Source organism: Triturus cristatus, chromosome 12, assembly GCF_964204655.1.
Source record: "Triturus cristatus chromosome 12, aTriCri1.1, whole genome shotgun sequence".
NCBI lineage: Eukaryota > Metazoa > Chordata > Amphibia > Caudata > Salamandridae > Triturus > Triturus cristatus.
In genome coordinates this window covers 169274009-169292387 of record NC_140595.1, presented here as the reverse complement: position 1 = coordinate 169292387, position 18379 = coordinate 169274009, and the positions used below count along the sequence as shown (strand labels likewise).

The following is an 18379-nucleotide window of genomic DNA, read 5'->3' as shown; positions in this document are numbered from 1 at the left end:
AGGGGTGGCGTGTAGCTTTGAGGAATATTTATGTCTATAAGGTTCTGTAATTTGTTCAATCATATTAAAAATGTATTGCAAATGACCTGATTTCTGTATTTTCTGCATGTTATGCAGTCATCAAAATTAAATGCAAATGTCCGTGAAAACACTCCCCAGGGCTCGTTTTAGAAAAATGTGTCAACAATCATAACCTTGTGATCCTTTACACAAACTAGGAACAAGGGAGTTTGTATAAAAGCTCATGTTTTGCAGCAAAACACAATGTTCTGCAGTATGTTTCCATACCAAACAAAGGTTTGTTTTTCCCTCCACTAAAAAAAAGTTTAAAATTGGCACTCTGGCATGTGATTTTATATATGAGTAGTGCTTAATTTGTGAAAAAAAGGGGCAGGCCCTACATTGTTTTTTTGAAGTCTTTACCGGTGCTGCCAAAAATCTGGGGTTGCTGAATCCCCAAACTGCCTAATCCTGATTCTACGGCATGTCTCTTTATTCCACGCCCTACCCTTCCTGTTTTTTATCTCACTTTTGCAGGTTCTTTTTTATTCCTGCTTTCTCCCTTTGTCACTGTTCTCCTATCTTTCACTTTCTTATGATTTCTCCCTATTCTCTCTATTAATCTGGGTCAAAGCTATGAACAATAAGTCCCAGTCCCTAAAAATGAGTGCTGTTGCCAACCACCTGCAACCACTAGCACAAATTAAGCACTGTATATGTATGTGATTTTTTTTTTAAAATAAAGTGAACCGAGCACACTTAATCGGGTAGCAGGGAGGCTGGGACGTTCAGCCATGTTCTTTGAAGACCAAGGTATTGAGTTTCTTCCTGAAGAGGTGGTGAGATGGTGCCTGGTGGATTTCATAAGTGATTGACTGAAGTGGTGGGATGGTGTTTGGTGGATTTCATAAGTGATTGACTGGCGCTACCTTGACGGAAGCCATTTAACCAATGGAAGCACAGTGTTTTTTCCACTCACACCAGATGTGCAGGTTATGCGGAGAAACACACAAGATGCTCTAATGCCCTGATTGGGCTCCTCGCACCTCCTGGCTGTGGTCCCCTTTATTATTATTACTGGTCTAAATCACAGTTTCAAAATTAATAGGAAGATGGGAACCCCTGCCTGCTGCTACTATGTCTTTGCTGTCATATGGGTGCGGCTATTGAATTGGGAATTGATAATTGTCTTTGGGCATTTTTATTGCAACCACCACCATGGCTGACCTTTGCTTCTCTACCTCATAGAAGATCTTCTATGTTTAGAAACAAGAGCTTAGATAATCTGAGAAACCTACTTCAATTCCAGTCCGTAATCCATGAGCCTCCACCCAGAAACCCAGCAAAGTCCCTGATTGGTCAGAGTATAGGTTACTACAGAATCTGTCACTGGACGCTAGCTCCATTGGTCACATACGCATTTATGGGCATCAAGACAGTTGAGGAAAAAGAAAGGCCTTTTCCCTCTAGAAAAAAATACATAATAAACCAGTCCGACTTGCAGTCACAGTCCCTGTCACATTCACACTGTCACTGAGCCCATCAGTTTATGGACCAGTGGCGTAGCAAGGTCACGTGGTACCCGATGCGGAACATTTCTTGTCACCTCGGCTTGACAAAATGGCAAGAATATGTGTTTCAAACACATATTTTTGCCATTTTGTCACCCCCCTCAGTGATGACACCCGGGGCGCCCCGTACCCACCGCACCGCCCTTCCTACGCCACTGCTATGGACAACGGCAGAGCCTTCTGGAAGGGCCTCATTGGCAGAGATCTCGCAGGGGACTGGAAACCCATTTAGTCTCTATTTGCAAGACACCTGTTTCACTCAAGAAAGCAGTTATAAAATCACTGTCACCATGCAGAGTACAGCTCAGATCACCACGTACGCAAATGTCATTTACAAGCAGTACAAGTGCAGTGCAGGCAAGGGAGGCTCCCGCAGGGTTCAAGCAAATTTCTCTCGCTGTCAGATTTTGTATTTTTATTCTTGTATGTGATAGATTCAAAACAAACATGTTTATTTTTTTATGTTAGTATGAATATATGAATACAATGTGGTTCTGGGATACCTTTTCTCACTGCAGAAATGCATTGAAAAGGAAATTCAGGGCGAAGTTGAGCTTGTCAACTGATCCCATGTCATGAAAGTGACATGATACGAAATCTAATCAGTTAAAAACCCAAAGAAAGCTGGGAATGTTAGGCTGATGCTTATGATGAGAGTAGTGAAATGGTAAGTCTCAGAATACTTAGTGCTGTTGCATACCTTTGTAGACTACAACTAATGTAGCTGTAGAAAGGTAATGCAGTTTGGGGTCTCCAGCCTTTTCTGTACTGAGAGCTACTTATGTTCAATGAAACTCATCGAGAGCTGCTAATATTATTAGTACTGTAACAATGTCCACATCAGACAATATTTCATTAGTGGCTGCCATATGGAAGGTTACTACCAACAACCACCACAGTGCATCAGTCATGGTTGCCAGCAATAATGTAAAAAAAGACTGTCAATATGGAATGCCTCTACATGGGCAATACAGAACAGCCATAGCTAAAATGTGTTATAACAAAGTAATAACATGTATAAAAAGTATCCTCAATGCCACATGATTTATCACTGAAATATCAACTTTAAATATACTTTGGAAAGTGACCCATTTCCCTCCAAATGTCAGCTCAGGAGTCCTAGAAATAAACACATTTTCATCTTGAATATCATACATATATTAATTCAACCAAGCAAAAGGTTCTAATGTAGTAGAGTTGGCTGAAAACAGGAGATCTACTTACAGGTAGCTGGAGAGCTGCCCGTAGCTCACAAGCTACTCGTTGGAGAAGCCTGTATTATACATTGAGTTTTGAAATACTACATTGATATATCCTGCAAGGGGCTCACCTCTATGCCGATGACACCCAACTCTACTATAAGATCAAATCCCATACTGATGCACTTCATTTAAGCAATACCCTGAGCAAGATCCAATCCTGGTTTTAGTCCAACCATCTTAAACTGAACCCTAATAAAACAGAAATTATTATTTTCTCTCTAAAAAACAACTGTCTCCCCATCCAAGGCTAGATCTCGGACTTCAACGCCCTCAATTGTCCACTCGCCTTATCTGACTCAGTCAAATCCCTAGGTTTCACTCTTGAAAAAAACTTGGCTCTGAAGGACCACATAAATAAGGCAACCAAAGGAGCACTTCTCACTCTCCAACACCTCAAAAAAATCAAACCCTTCGTTCCTCTATACGATTTCAAATGGGTTGTCCAATCACTAGTCCTCTCTAAACTTAACTATGGCAACGCTATCCTCACCAGATACCCCTAAAGTCCACCTAGCCCCCCTTAGAGCGGTGCTCAACTTGGCGGCCAGGCTCATAACGGACTGTAAACGATTTGACCACATCACGCCTGCCCTCAAATCCCTAAAGTGGCTGCCCATCAAAGGAAGATGCTTCTATAAGACTGCCTGCATCACGCACAAAGCTCTTCACCAACAATCCTCGTCGTACCTAACTAACAAACTCAAGAAAGCGGGCTGCTCCAGACTGATGAGAAGCACCACAGCGCTCCTCCTCGTCCCCCCGCAACTAAAAAAGAAATCCATCCAATCTCACTCCTTCTCTGGAAATGCCCGGAACATCTAGAATGCCCTCCCGAGGGACCTTCACTGCAACCCCTCCTACCTCAGATTTAAAAAAGACCTAAAATATCACTTTCTCAACAAATATTGGAGTCTTTAATCACTCCTTTGACCTTGCTATCTGTTTCCCATGCATTGGTTATCTTTCTGTTTACCACCTTCGCTCTCCCTTTTACAGATCCTCCTGTTTACCCTGGCTGTAATGCTCTTTTGCTCTCCAGCCCCCCTCTCTCCTACCTCTGCGCCCTACCTCTACAAATTGTTCTGCCCTGTATATAACTCTCTTCTCTGAGTCGTTACCCCCATTTTACTATTTAGATGGTTACAACCTGTGAACCACCCAGAATTTTGCCTCCCTTAACTTAATGGGAGATGTACTTGCTTGTTTTTGTTTGCTCTGAACTATTGCTTTTTGACTGCTCCTGCTCCTGCTCATGTAAAAAGCGATACCAAAGGGGATGATGAACGGAGCGTTTGAGCAAATCAAACACTGACCCCTAGTCAACTGATCTGGGTTTAATCCATCATCATTCTTTAGCTCACTCCACCACCCCAGTTCAGACATGGCCATATGCAAATCAGTCTGACCCCGTGCCTCATGGGAACAGTCCAGCCCGAACTGCCAAGCCATGTCTTCCCTGGACCGGAAACAAGCATCCTGGAACCGGTTTCGGATTCATAACCCTCATCAGCCAGGCTATCTTGAATCCAGTGGCAAAGTGAGCAAGGGACCCACGTCTGGGCATACCCTGCCACCTTAGGGCGAAAAAAGCGATACCAAAGGGGATGATGGACGGACCGTTTGAGCAAATCAAACACTCACCCCCAGTCAACTGATCTGGGTTTAATCCATCATCATTCTTTAGATCACTCCACCACCCAAGTTCAGACATGGCCATATGCAAATCAGTCTGACCCTGTGCCTCATGGGAACAGTCCAGCCCAAACTGCCAAGCCATATCTTCCCTGGACCGGAAACAAGCATCCTGGGACCGGTTTCGGGTTCATAACCCTCATCAGCCAGGCTATCTTGAATCTCTGCACTGGGGTGAATGTATGACATTGTTCTGCATTCTGTCCATCAACTGTTGTTTTTGCACCTGCTCATGTAAAGCACTCTGATACTTCCGGGTCTAGCGAGCACTATATAAAACCTTTCAAATAAATAAATAAAATAAAGGGGAGAACGAGAAGAGAGAATGCTACAGGATGGCGTCCGTCAGACAACCTGTAATTTGGTTGTTTCTGCTGCATTGTGGGTAGAGCCCACATTGCTAGTCCTGGAGAGGTTTGTGGCAATTGATATTCGGTTGCAGTTGCATTGCCACCTTTTCTTCCAGGACCTTGCTGAGAATGATTTATAGGTGACCTATCGGCTGTTGGTGAGGTTTTTCAGGCCTAGGTAAGGGTTTTGTACAGTGATAGGGTGCTGCTAATATTTGAAGGGTGGTGGTAAGAAGAGGGCAGTAATATGGGAAGAGGTAATGGTGTTATTTTGTTGCAACAAGATGGTGCTTTCGGGTTCCTTAGAATGCTAGCTTGTGTGTTCATAGTATGCCCTCGGAAAGTGAGTGTGGGGGATGTTGCACTTGAGTGTTTGAGGTCTATGGCAGACTACACTTGAGGAGCCAAGTTGCTTGTGCATGGACTATAGAGGTTGTTCTTGAGAGATAGAATTTGGGGTGATTGGTGGTTGTTATCCTTGGGGTTTGGAGGCTGTAGTTCTAAAGATCTTTACAGACAACGGTCACTCATTACAAAGAAAATACTGATGATAAAAATAATACCAATGACCACACCACAAACTGTGTTGTCTCCTGCTAGTTTATTAAAAGGTGTTATAACTATATACCAAGGACTTATTGACTTCTGTGCTCCCCATGTCATCGCATCGTTGTGCCTCTAGGCACCTCAGTTTACAGTGCAGCGCTACAAAGAAGCTTGTGTCTGCTGAATCATGGAAACCAGAGCTCCTAAGCTCAGCTCATCAGCTGGCAGCTCTGGCATTGATTCAGGTGTAAGAATAACCCCCTGCTCAACAGCTTCTTTCTCAGCCACATCCAGTCTCCCTGCAGTAAGAGATGACCTACTTCCTGGGCAAGGAATTCATAAATCTGCCTCATGTTTCAACCAACTGTGCAGGACAAACAAGCAGAAAGCCCCAGGTCACACATACAGACTCGGCCAACGCCTCACAGCTCCAGCTGACACGCACACATCTTCAACAAACACTTGTTTCATCAGTAAAAGCACAGCTGCAGCTAAGCGACACTGCTCCACCAAAGAGGCACAGATCAAGCAAACACCCACAGCGCGAACAAAAATACACACCGCACACCGCCACAACAAACACACAAAGACAGATAGAGACAAGCATCGGGAAAAGCCAATAGGTCTCGTCTATGCAAGCGCTATTGGCTCTGACAAAGTGTTTTAGCCATGTTGTACTACTGCGTGGCTACTGTTCAGCATGGGAAACAGCATTTACAACGCTGCTATTACCACGCAGGTAGGTCACAACGCGGTTGTTCCAACGACCGCGTTTTTACCATGCGTGGCATTACATCGCAAGACGTTTCAATGACTTGCGCTAGGTGGCATGCAACACCAGGGAATGTGTTGGATTTTAAATCCAACACCTTCCCTGCTGTTGCGCTAACTGGAGTAAGAATAGTTATTTATACTATTGCTAAGTCCAGCGCGCCACCTAGCGCAAGTCATAGAAACGACTTGTGATGTAAAGCCACGCATGGTAACAACGCGGTCATTGTAACGACCGCATTGTAACCTACTGCGTGGTAATAGCACCCGTTGTAAAGTGCTATATTCGTTCAGCATGGCTAAAGGTTTGTGGCGTAGAGTAGAGTGAGGTGGAGTGGAGTGGAATGCCGAAGACTGAAACAGAGTGTCATAGACTGGAGTGGCGTAGAATGTCATGCATTGAAGTGGCATAAAGTGGAGTTGTGTAGACTTGCATAGAGTAGTGCGGACAGGTGTAGAGTGCATTGATGTAGAATGATGCAGAGTATAGTGGAGTAAAGTTTGTGGCGTAGAGGAGAGTGGAGTGGAATGACGAAGAGTGAAATAAAGTGTCATAGACTGGAGTGGCATAGAATGTTGTGCATTGGAGTGGCATAAAGTGGAGTTGTGTAGAGTGGCATAGACTTCAGCGACGTACAATGCAGCATCGTGGAATGCAGTGGCATAAATTAGTGTTGCATGGAAGAGTGCAGTGGTACAGAGTGTGGTGGCGTAGAGTGGTGTGGAGTGGTGTAGAGTGCAGTAGCACACTGTAGAGTAGCATAGAGATCAATTGCGGAGAGTACAGTGTTACAGAGTAAGGTGTCATAGAGTGCAGTGGTATAGTGTGGTGCAGAGTAGAATCTAGTGGCATAGAGTGGAGAAGCATATAGTGCAATGGCGTAGAGTGGAGTGCTGCAGAGATCAGTAGTGGGGAGTCCAGTGTTCGAGAGTATAGTGTTGTAGAGTGCAGTGGTGTAGAGTGGCATAGAGAGCATTGGCTTAAACTGTATTGGTGTAGAGTGCAGGGGCAGAGAGTATATTGGTGTAGAGCATAGTGGCACAGAGTAGAGTAGGGTAGACAGCAGTTGTGTAGAGTACATTGGCATAGAGTTCAGTTGCACAGAGTGCTATGATTAAAAGTAGAGTGGCATAGAGTACAGCGACACAGAGTGCAGTGGCATAGATTGCAGTGGCATACAGTGCAGTGGTGTATAGTAGATTGTTTCAGAGTAGAGTGAAGTGGTGTAAAGTGGAGTGGTGCAGGATAGAGTGGCACAGAGTAATGGTGTACAGTGGTGTAGAGTGCAGTGGCATAGAGTGTAGTGGTGCAGATTAGATTATAGTGGAGTACAGTGGATTGGCGTAGAGTGCAGGAGTTTAGAGTGGAGTGGTACACAGCAGAGAGCATTGGCGTAGATTTCATTGGTATAGAGTGCAGTCACGTAGAGTGCAGAGTGGCATTAAGTGGAGTGCATTAGAGTGGAATTGTGCAGAATAGAGTTGAGTGGCCTGAACTGGAGTGGTACGGAGTAGAGTGGCATAGAGTGCTTTGCCTCAGAGTATAGTAGTGCACAGTACAGAAGAGAGGCATAGAGTGAATTGGCGTAGATTGCAGTGGTGTAGAGTGCAGTGGCGCAGAGTGTAGTACAGTGCAGTGTCAAAGAGTGCAGTTGTGTGGTGTAAAGTAGAGTGGTGCAGAGTGCAGTGGCGTGGAGTGGTGCAGAGTAGAGTGGAGTGGTGTACAGTAGAGTCTGTATGGTGTGGTAGCACACTGTCATTACATACAACACATTTTCAATTAAAATGACCATTACATTTGCACAGACATACAGTTTTACTAACAAAACTATACAGCACACCAACTTTAATGTATAGAAATAGTGTCATCTAGTGTATTGGTTTGTTTTGCTCATATTAAAGTATTTGTTTCCAACATACTTCAGAATTAACAAGAAATGTGCTTTATTTGTGCTTTGCTAATTCTGATATATACTGAAATAGTTTCACAATTCATTGAAATGCTGTGTGCTAGAAAAAAACCTTTCCTACCCCCAGTATCAAGCAAGATTGCCACATAAATCCTCTCACTTTGAAGTCAGAGAAGGAAAAGTAAACACCAAGCTCCCTGGAAGACAGAACCTCACATTTTACCTCTGTCTTTCAATGCACAACAAATGTGACAAGATAAGAACAAGATTTATAGGCATGTTTACAGAAAGTAGCACTGGTGGAAGAATACAAGGAGAGGTAGTGTGAAAGCGCTTTGCTCCTTGAGATGGACGAATTGAATCTGGACAGCCTGAAACAAATAAAGCCAGCAAACAGAAAGCCAGGAAATGTGAGTTACAAACCACAAAGCCAACGGAAAGCAATGGGCGGAATGCATTCCCAGGGAAGGTTTCTGAACGTCCCCTAGCAACCAGACAGCTGTAGGCTTCGACCTAAAAATGCACAGCTCTCCAGAAGGCACTCCGCTTCAGTAAAAACCCACACCTCTCTCAAACATTCAGACGCCACTCTAGCGATCGAGTTACAGCAAACAAACACAACTCCAACACAAACACGCAGGACTTCCGCCCAAGTACCAAAATATCACAAGATCGGATCAAACTCACACATTACGCTATGGGCCCTAACGCAAGCAAGAAAGTTATGCCCCAGGCCCTTGTTTTGTATTTAACAAAACAATAACTGTGGTGAGGAGGGTTCTTGATAGTCCATGGTCCGGGTGTCACTGCACCTGCTGCACTACTGGTAGCTATGTCCCAGGAGCCAAAACTCCAGCAAGGACCCGCAAAACTGCTATTTTTTCTGTACCGAATGGCACATAGCACCAAATCAGTACAGTGGCTGGTTGGGTAAGGAACATATGTATACAAAATCGATGACACATCTCTGGACCCTGATTGGACCAGAGCATAATAGACTATTTATTAATACCATTATTGAAGAACTAGGGTGAGGCATCATGACACACAGGACCACACGTCTCCTGAGACACCGCACCTCCCCACATTCAACCATGGTGATAAATAGTATACTACACTTTGCACATGGGATACTCAGACACAAACGTGGCAGATGTCTTGTCCACCGTATCACACACTGCATTATGGCATATGGCTCTTGGAATACAGTGGAAAGGATATCCTATGTGTTTTTTACCCAGTAGTCCATCCACTGAACTCCAAATTAGGCCCAATGGTAGTAGTTAATGCACGTTAAAGAATAGCATGGCATGAACCATATATGCAGATGCAAAGCCTGTAATAAGCTGTATATTATCATTGGTGAGAGAAGAAAGGTGCTAAGCAGTCCAACCCACCTAAGGCTTCACTTTTCATGAGTAATGGCCCCTCCCCACACTCCACGATGGTTATAAATAGCATAAGACACTCACTGTATCAACATATATACCCTATATACAATGGCATTTTGAACAATTTTAAAACATAGCTCTACAGATCAGAAAGCAGGTGCATAGGAATCAAGCAGGTGCATAGGAATCAAGCATTGGCAAAAGCAATAGCTGTGCCCTTGGCAAGCCTGAAAAAAATGTTTGCAGACATTTGGTTTAGGCATTAAAAGTGTAAACGTAATTAAAAGTATTAAAATGCGCCACCTAAATATGGTGTGCATGTCAGCTAAAAATATGTTTAAAACAAAGTGTGCAAAAATACATATTAAAACCATCACATAGATATATTTTACTTTTATTCATTTTTGACAAAGCGTGACTGAAGAGAGGGCTCGCAGTCTCTAGACCAGACTTACATACAAGATCACTATAATGCGCACGATCAAAGCGCTTTGAGGCCGCCCCTCACTCCCAGCGATAAAGTGAAACTCCAACATCACTCTCTATTTTAAGGGCACACTCATTTTTTTCTTCTCATGCTTGTCAGTGTTTGCATTTGAAACCTATTTCTCTTGTTCAATGACTCTCAAGAGACCTTATTGGAAATGCTTCCTCCTTGATTTTTGTATTTTCATTATTGCACCAAGAATGTCAAATAATCTCTCTCGTGTGTATGTGTGTTTAATCACACATAGAATAAAATGAAGTATTTCTCTATCTCAATTTATACATCAACTCCCTATATATTTAATATTGAACTCCATCATCAGGTGGATGATGACATATCTTTCTTTGAAATTAATTATTCTACAACCATAGGGTCATATTTCGTCACCATGTCTAAGTAAAATTCCAAAACAGTAACTAATTAGTCACATTAGTAAACATGCAGGGACTGTCATCGATGTCATGTGGGGTATCATGAACAATGTATTCTGGGTCAACCAAATACATACATGTGTTTAACACTACAGCGAAATAACTATAACCACAGAATTAAGGCACTACCACCACTAGAGTCGCTAAGCAACGTGACTCCTCCCCCCCCCCCCCCCCTCCGCTGGCTGCACATGATAACAAACATTCTAATCCCCACTTGTCCACACTGTGTGATCCTGGGCAAATTCTGTTATCTGTGTCTCATTTCCTTTAGCTACCAATGTTGCAAGCGCAGAGAAACCTGGTTAACCCTCGGTATTCACTGTCAGTGTGGTGGCCAGCTGATGCCAGCGCCTTGCAGTCTGTAGGTTGTTAAGATCCGAGTTTTAAGTTCCATGCTTGCATCAGGGTCGGATTTGGAACGCGGGCAGTCGGGCATTGGGCGAAGGGCCACCTGGGGGCGGTTTTTTGCGCTTCTGTAAACCGGCTCAGAGACTTAATTTCTTCCCCAGTCCCCGCCAGGCCGCTGTAACGTGGTGCCAGTATCACAGGGCACCCCCCTGCCATGTCGTAAGCTGTGGTTGGGGTCCGAGTGATTTGACCCTTGGGGCATTCTCACCTCGACCCGCCCCCTCCCCCCCCCCCCCCCCCCCCCGTCTTGTGTGGCCGCTGGGCCACAGTGTTTGTTTAGTCCATGATGAGTGTGGTGGTAGTATGCAAGGGCCTCGCTGGGGGGGGGGGGGGGCTGGTGCTTTTGCACCATTGGGCCATTCTCACCTATGTCCCCAGAGCAGTGTGCTTTGCTTGACGTCTTCCCTGCAGGGTCATCGCCCTGGGGCTATAGTCTGCAGGGGAGGGGCGAGTAAGAGAAGTGGCCTCTAGGGGCCGAGTGTTGTCACCTCGGCACAAGTGTCTCTTAGGCCTTGCTGGGGAGGGGAGAGGGGGGTTTGCATAAAATTGAATGTGGCATTGTGGTTAGAGCTGCCATCGTTGGAACCATGTTCGAGTCCCAGCGTCAGCTCCACAACCTGTGATTTTAAGCATATCACTTCATCTCCATACCTAAAATAGGAATGAATTGTGTATGGTAAGTGGTGCTCGTGTACACTGCTCTAATGCCCTAGGGCCGAGTTCACACTACATAAAATTACAAAAAATGATTTTACAAAAAATAACCGGCCAGATTCCAATGAGACTAACAGATGGTGGTCCATGAAAGGGACGATCTGCGAATGTGGGCCACTTTTTTGGGAGTGCCCGGGCCTAATTGTGATCCCAATCTGACTACGGCCTGCATATCGCGACAGTCCGCTTCTCTGCATCACCATCGCGATGAAACTGCCTCCGGAATACCTGTGCAATCTCCTAATGCAGTGGCATTCCCCCCAGGAACATTAGAAATATATCAAAAGGAAGGTATGGCGCGACCAAGAGGGCTGCGTAATCCACCTTATCTTTTGCAACAGCGATTTGAGGAGGGATTTATGAGAAAGAACATTTCCACGGCGTTTCTAAAGATGCACTTGCTTCGGCGTTCCTCGACCTCTCTCAAACCTCTCAGTTCTTCCTTCATCTTACGTCTCAGCTGCTAAACATTAGTCTGAAATAAACGTTACGTAAACCTTCCCGGAAGCGCATCTACGTAACTTTTCTCTCGGTCGCAGCGCCAAGAGGAAACCGCTTCACTTTCGTTACCGCACAGAGTCGAGCACCGCAAAGACGCCCATCTTATGAGGGCCGCAACGGTGGCTTCATGTGGGTCACACCTGGCACTAACGACATAATCAGACGCCTGCCCACAACGACTTGTGGTGAGGTGCGCCTGGCAAGAACAACTTCACGAGACTCACACCCGGCAAGAAAGACTTCACGAGACTCACGCCCGGCAAGAACAACTTCGCGAGACTCACACCTGGAAAGAAAGACTTCATGAGACTCACACACCTGGCAAGAAAGACTTCATGAGACTCACACACCTGGCAAGAAAAACTTCACGAGACTCACACTTGGAAACAACTACTTCATGAGACACTCACCTGGCAAGAACAACTTTGCGCGACTCACATCTGGCAAGAAAGACTTCACGAGACTCACACCTGGCAAGAAAGACTTTGCAAAACTCACACCTGGCAAGAACAACTTGACAAGACTCACACCTGGCAAGAAAGACTTCACAAGACTCACACCTGGAAAGGACTACTTCATGAGACACTCACCTGGCAATAACAACTTCATGAGACTCACTCCTGGCAAGAAAGACTTCACGAGACTCACACCTGGAAATAACTACTTCATGAGACACTCACCTGGCAAGAACAACTTCACGAGACTCACACCTTGCAAGAAAGACTTCACGAGACTCACACCTGGAAAGAACTACTTCATGAGACACTCACCTGGCAAGAACAACTTCACGAGACTCACACCTGGCAAGAAAGACTTCACGAGCAGACACCTGGAAAGAAGTCAAGAATGCCTGTATAATAGTAACACCCGGAAAGAACGACTTCATGGGAGTCACAACTGGAAAGAACTACTTTATGAGACACACCCCAGGCAAGAACGACTTAATGAGACACATACCTGGCAAGAACTATTTTATGAGAGTCACACCTGGCAAGAACTACTTTTGAGACACGCACCTGGAAAGAAAATCTTTATGAGAGTCACAGCTGGAAATAACTACTCTATGAGACGTACACCTGGTAAGAAGCCAAGAACGACTGTATGATAGTCACACCCGGAAAGAACTACTACATGAGACACACACCTAGAAAGAACTACTTTATGAGATGCACACCTGGCAAGATCGACCTTATAAGAGTTACCAGCTGGCAAAAAGGGGCTAATGTGAGACACACCTAGCAAGAATAAGATACAGAGATCACACCTCGTAAAAATGACTTAATGAGAGCACAACTTGAAAGAACAACTTCTTGAGAGTCAGGTTGAGTGATTACAGCATCATAAAATGTATAGTGAGCAATGACAACTTTATGAAAGTCTAAACTGGCAACGACAGCTTCTTGAAAGTCAAAACTTATAAGGATAAGTTATTGAGAGTAGGGGGCTACAGTGATTTCATGAGTCGTACCTGGAAAAACCTTGATACGACTCTATGAGAGTCAGACCTGGCAACAATGACTTCATGGGAGTCAACACCAGCAACAACAAGGTCATGAGAGTCAGCCCTATTAAATGCATCCACTTCAAGAGTCAGACCTGCTTATGACAACCTCATGAGAGTAATGCCCAACCACGTGAATTTCGAGAGTCAGACCTGCTCATGACAACCTCATGAGAGTAATGCCCAACCATGTGAACTTCATGAGAGTCAGACCTGCTGATGACAACCTCATGAGAGTAATGCCCAACCACGTGAACTTCATGAGTCAGACCTGCTCATGACAACCTCATGAGAGTAATGCCCAACCATGTGAACTTCAGGAGAGGCAGACCTGCTGATGACAACCTCATGAGAGTAATGCTCAACCACGTGAACTTCATGAGTCAGACCTGCTCTTGACAACCTCATGAGAGTAATGCCCAACCACGTGAACTTCATGAGTCAGACCTGCTCATGACAACCTCATGAGAGTAATGCCCAACCACGTGAACTTCATGAGTCAGACCTGCTCATGACAACCTCATGAGAGTAATGCCCAACCACGTGAACTTCATGAGTCAGACCTGCTCATGACAACCTCATGAGAGTAATGCCCAACCACGTGAACTTCATGAGTCAGACCTGCTCATGACAACCTCATGAGAGTAATGCCCAACCACGTGAACTTCATGAGAGTCAGACCTGCTCATGACAACCTCATGAGAGTAATGCCCAACCACGTGAACTTCATGAGTCAGACCTGCTCATGACAACCTCATGAGAGTAATGCCCAACCACGTGAACTTCATGAGAGTCAGACCTGCTCATGACAACCTCATGAGAGTAATGCCCAACCACGTGAACTTCATGAGTCAGACCTGCTCATGACAACCTCATGAGAGTAATGCCCAACCACGTGAACTTCATGAGAGTCAGACCTGCTCATGACAACCTCATGAGAGTAATGCCCAACCACGTGAACTTCATGAGTCAGACCTGCTCATGACAACCTCATGAGAGTAATGCCCAACCACGTGAACTTCATGAGAGTCAGACCTGCTCATGACAACCTCATGAGAGTAATGCCCAACCACATGAACTTCATGAGTCAGACCTGCTCATGACAACCTCATGAGAGTAATGCCCAACCACGTGAACTTCATGAGTCAGACCTGCTCATGACAACCTCATGAGAGTAATGCCCAACCACGTGAACTTCATGAGAGTCAGACCTGCTCATGACAACCTCATGAGAGTAATGCCCAACCACGTGAACTTCATGAGAGTCAGACCTGCTCATGACAACCTCATGAGAGTAATGGACAACCATGTGAACTTCATGAGAGTCCGACCTGCTAATGACAACCTTGTGAGAGTAATGGACAACCACGTGAACTTCATGAGAGTCAGACCTGCTCATGACAACCTCATGAGAGTAATGGACAACCATGTGAACTTCATGAGAGTCAGACCTGCTAATGACAACCTTGTGAGAGTAATGGACAACCATGTGAACTTCATGAGAGTCAGACCTGCTCATGACAACCTCATGAGAGTAATGCCCAACCACGTGAACTTCATGAACGTCAGACCTGCTCATGACAACCTCATGAGAGTAATGGACAACCATGGGAACTTCATGAGAGTCAGACCTGCTAATGACAACCTCGTGAGAGTAATGCCCAACCACGTGAACTTCATGAACGTTAGACCTGCTCATGACAACCTCATGAGAGTAATGGATAACCATGTGAACTTCATGAGAGTCAGACCTGCTAATGACAACCTCGTGAGAGTAATGCCCAATCAAGTGAACTTCATGAGAGTCGTATCCAGCAAATACGACTTCACGAGAGTTACATCCATTAACTAGGTTGACTTCATGAGAGACAGGCTTGGTAATGACAACTTCGTGAGATTAACACCCAGCAACAGCTTCATTACAGTTATACCAAGTTAAGAAGACTTCGTGTCAATGACAACTTCATGAAAGTTATACCCGACAACTACAAATTCATGACAGCCAGACCCATAAATGATTTGGCTCTCATGGGTTAGGTCATGGTAATGCCAACGTCATGTTAATCAAACCCTGAACCATGGCTTCATGTGAATCAGCCCGCTATCAACAACTTGATGAAGATCAAACCTATTAACTACATAGATCTTACAGAGTCACCAGAAGGAAGAACAACTTTGTGAGAGTCATACCCAGTATCATCGCTGATCTCATGAGAGTCAGGCCTGGCAACGCTAACATCATGAAAGTCAGATTCAGAAAGAGCGACTTCATGGGAGTCATTCCCAGAAATGACAAGTTCGTCACAGTCATGGGGGAATTGACAAACTTCACTAGAGTTGTGCTTGCCAAGGAAGACTCCTTCCGAGCCAGATGCAGTTTCAACTATTTCCACATTGATCTCCTCAGAGTTCGACATGGTAATGACAACTTCATGGGAGTCAATTACTGAAATGACAAGTTTGTCAGAGTCACACTGGGTATGGCTAACTTCACAAGATTTATGCTTGCCAAGGTAGACTCCTTCCGAGCCAGATGCAGTTTCAACAATTTCCAAATTGATATCCTAAAAGTTTGACGTACAACTTCACAGGAGTCAATTACTGAAATGACTAGTTTGTCAGAGTCACACCGGGTATGGCTGACTTCACAAGAGTTGTACTTGCCAACGAGGACTTCTTCTGCGCTAGATGCATTAACAACTATTTCCACGTTGGTCTCCTGACAGTTAGACCTGGTAATGAAAACTTCATGAGTCAAACGCTGAACAATGACTTCATGGAGGTCAGATCCAGCACCAACTCAGCAAGTATGACAGTCAAATTGGCAATACGAACAGCTCCTTGGTCAATACCCATGAAGTCGCTGGCCCCATGTGTGTCAGATTCAGCATCGTCGATAACTATCGTCATACCACTACAGGCAACTATCCCATCGTGACAGAAGCAGACCTAGTGGCGACGACGCAACTTCCAAACAAAACTTTTAACGGTTTTTTTGTGGGTTGTTTTTTTAACGGGAAAGTTTCACTTGCCAGGCGACTGCCCTACGCACCCGTCACGAGACCGGTTTTGAAATCAAATCTTTCCAGACACCCGGATCAAACAGCGCGTAGACAAACCGTTTTAGCGACAGGACTGACTGCCCAACACCCACAGCAACAAAAAGCCGCCCTCTCACACTCACTGTACCTACCCAGCTCTCCGACATAAGCAGGTCCGAGAAGACTTCAGTGATGCAAAAAAAAAAAAATCAAAACAAATAGAAAGAGACGAGTGGTCGAATAACAAGTAGACTGCCCATATCGCTGGCCCGGTCTGTGCTCACCATATACTGCCCCGGCTGGTGCTGTTTGACGTCGAACGAGCTCCTGGACCCTGATAACATCTTGGGACCTTTGCACCCGGGCTGGCAGGTTACTGAGTGCCGCTGCAGGGAGTGGGAGCCCCGCTCCCGCCCCAGCCCATGGTGTGTGTGCCGCCTGGATATAAAGGTTACTTTGTTCTGCTGCTGAAAGGAGGCTGCCGTCCTGTGCCTGCTGCCCTTGCTGCTGGTGTCTGCATTGCTGCCACGGGAGGCGGTGGATTATTTTTGTGGGAGCTTTTAAACCCTTTCTCCGGCATTCTCCGGCGCCCCCTCCTCGCGCTCACTCCCCGTCACGGACCTTGTAGAAGTGATGTGTGTGTGTGTGCGTGTTTTCTGCAGAGCTGAGGGGGTGGGGGTGTTAATCTCACTCACTCCCCGTTCAGTCAGCAGGAGGGAGGGAACTGTTCAAGGAGCGACGATGATGTGGAGGGAGAGCCCACGTCTGCCAGTGAGAGACTGCTCTTGTGTAGCGCACACCGCACGCCGAAACGCATCTTGGCGCTGTGGAACTCTGGAGAAAGGGGTGGATACGGAGAGAGGATGAAACATGACATTCACAAAGCCTGAGAGTGGGGTCTTTACCACACTAACCACCGGCGAGCGTCAAATACAATTGATTGGAGTTCAACCTGTCGCCCATTCATCCCTTGGCCTCTCTGTGGAAAGGGACGGCGGCTGGGCAGTGCTAGACTCCCAAGTGAAACCTGTCAGTTTGAAAACGCTACAGGCTGAAGTTCAGTGCTGCAGTGTTAATTTCTTATACCATCTGGAAAACCCATTCAGGGAGTCCAGCATCTCAGCCATTACTTCCATGGCCCCTCTGTCGATAGAGGCAGTGGCTTGGTAGTGCTGGGTTGCTTATGCTATGTTCAGGGGCACGGTAATTATAGGGCAGCGGAGGACAAAAGGTTGACTAAATTATGTGTCAAGAAAAGACAAATTATGCGGCTTAATGTGATAGTATTACTTCCCTACTTTGTCATTTTTACCCCGGATAACTCTTGCTGGGGAAAGGTTTCACATCATTAGTACCAGTCTAACACTCACATAAAGCAATTGTACCAGTCTAACGCCCAAATACTGCACTAAGTAACAGAAAGGTGACAAGCCAACCATTGCAAAGGGGCTTCACCTGCACAGCAACGTATTGCAGTCTTTTTAGTAACTCTTGATCTATTAGAGGTAGAAGATTTTTTTTGTTAAAATCTGCAAATTATGCAGCAGATGACGGATTATGTGGAAAATGAGGCAAACTCAATCATGCAGAAAACGCAGTGGTTGCAAAATCTCATACGCAACAGCGGCAGTTATAACGGCTTCTTTTTGAAAATAAGAACACCGCTATAAGACGTAGAACGTGGGGAGGAGGTTCCAATTGTGAGCCACCAGGTAAGAGTAAGAAAGTCCTCCAGTGCTCATGTGATGGATGCTTGGAACTACTGCAAGGTGAAGTTTACTGGAGAGGAGAGCTCTCGCC

At 45.4% G+C, this 18379-nt stretch overlaps 1 protein-coding gene across 2 annotated transcripts in view; it reads right to left on the bottom strand.

Moving 5' to 3' along the window:
* MTMR11 (myotubularin related protein 11) overlaps positions 1 to 17218 on the bottom strand; it is a 219382-nt gene extending 202164 nt beyond the window's left edge. The window contains exon 1 of one of the 2 annotated variants that reach the window (XM_085638448.1): positions 16864 to 17218. In XM_085638448.1, coding sequence (XP_085494574.1) covers positions 16864 to 16923 — 60 coding nt within the window. In that variant the 5' untranslated portion in view covers positions 16924 to 17218. Of the gene's footprint in view, positions 1 to 16731 lie in introns of both variants that reach the window. The other variant, XM_085638449.1, reaches the window with a different exon arrangement.
* Between the last annotated feature and the right edge of the window lie 1161 nt (positions 17219 to 18379).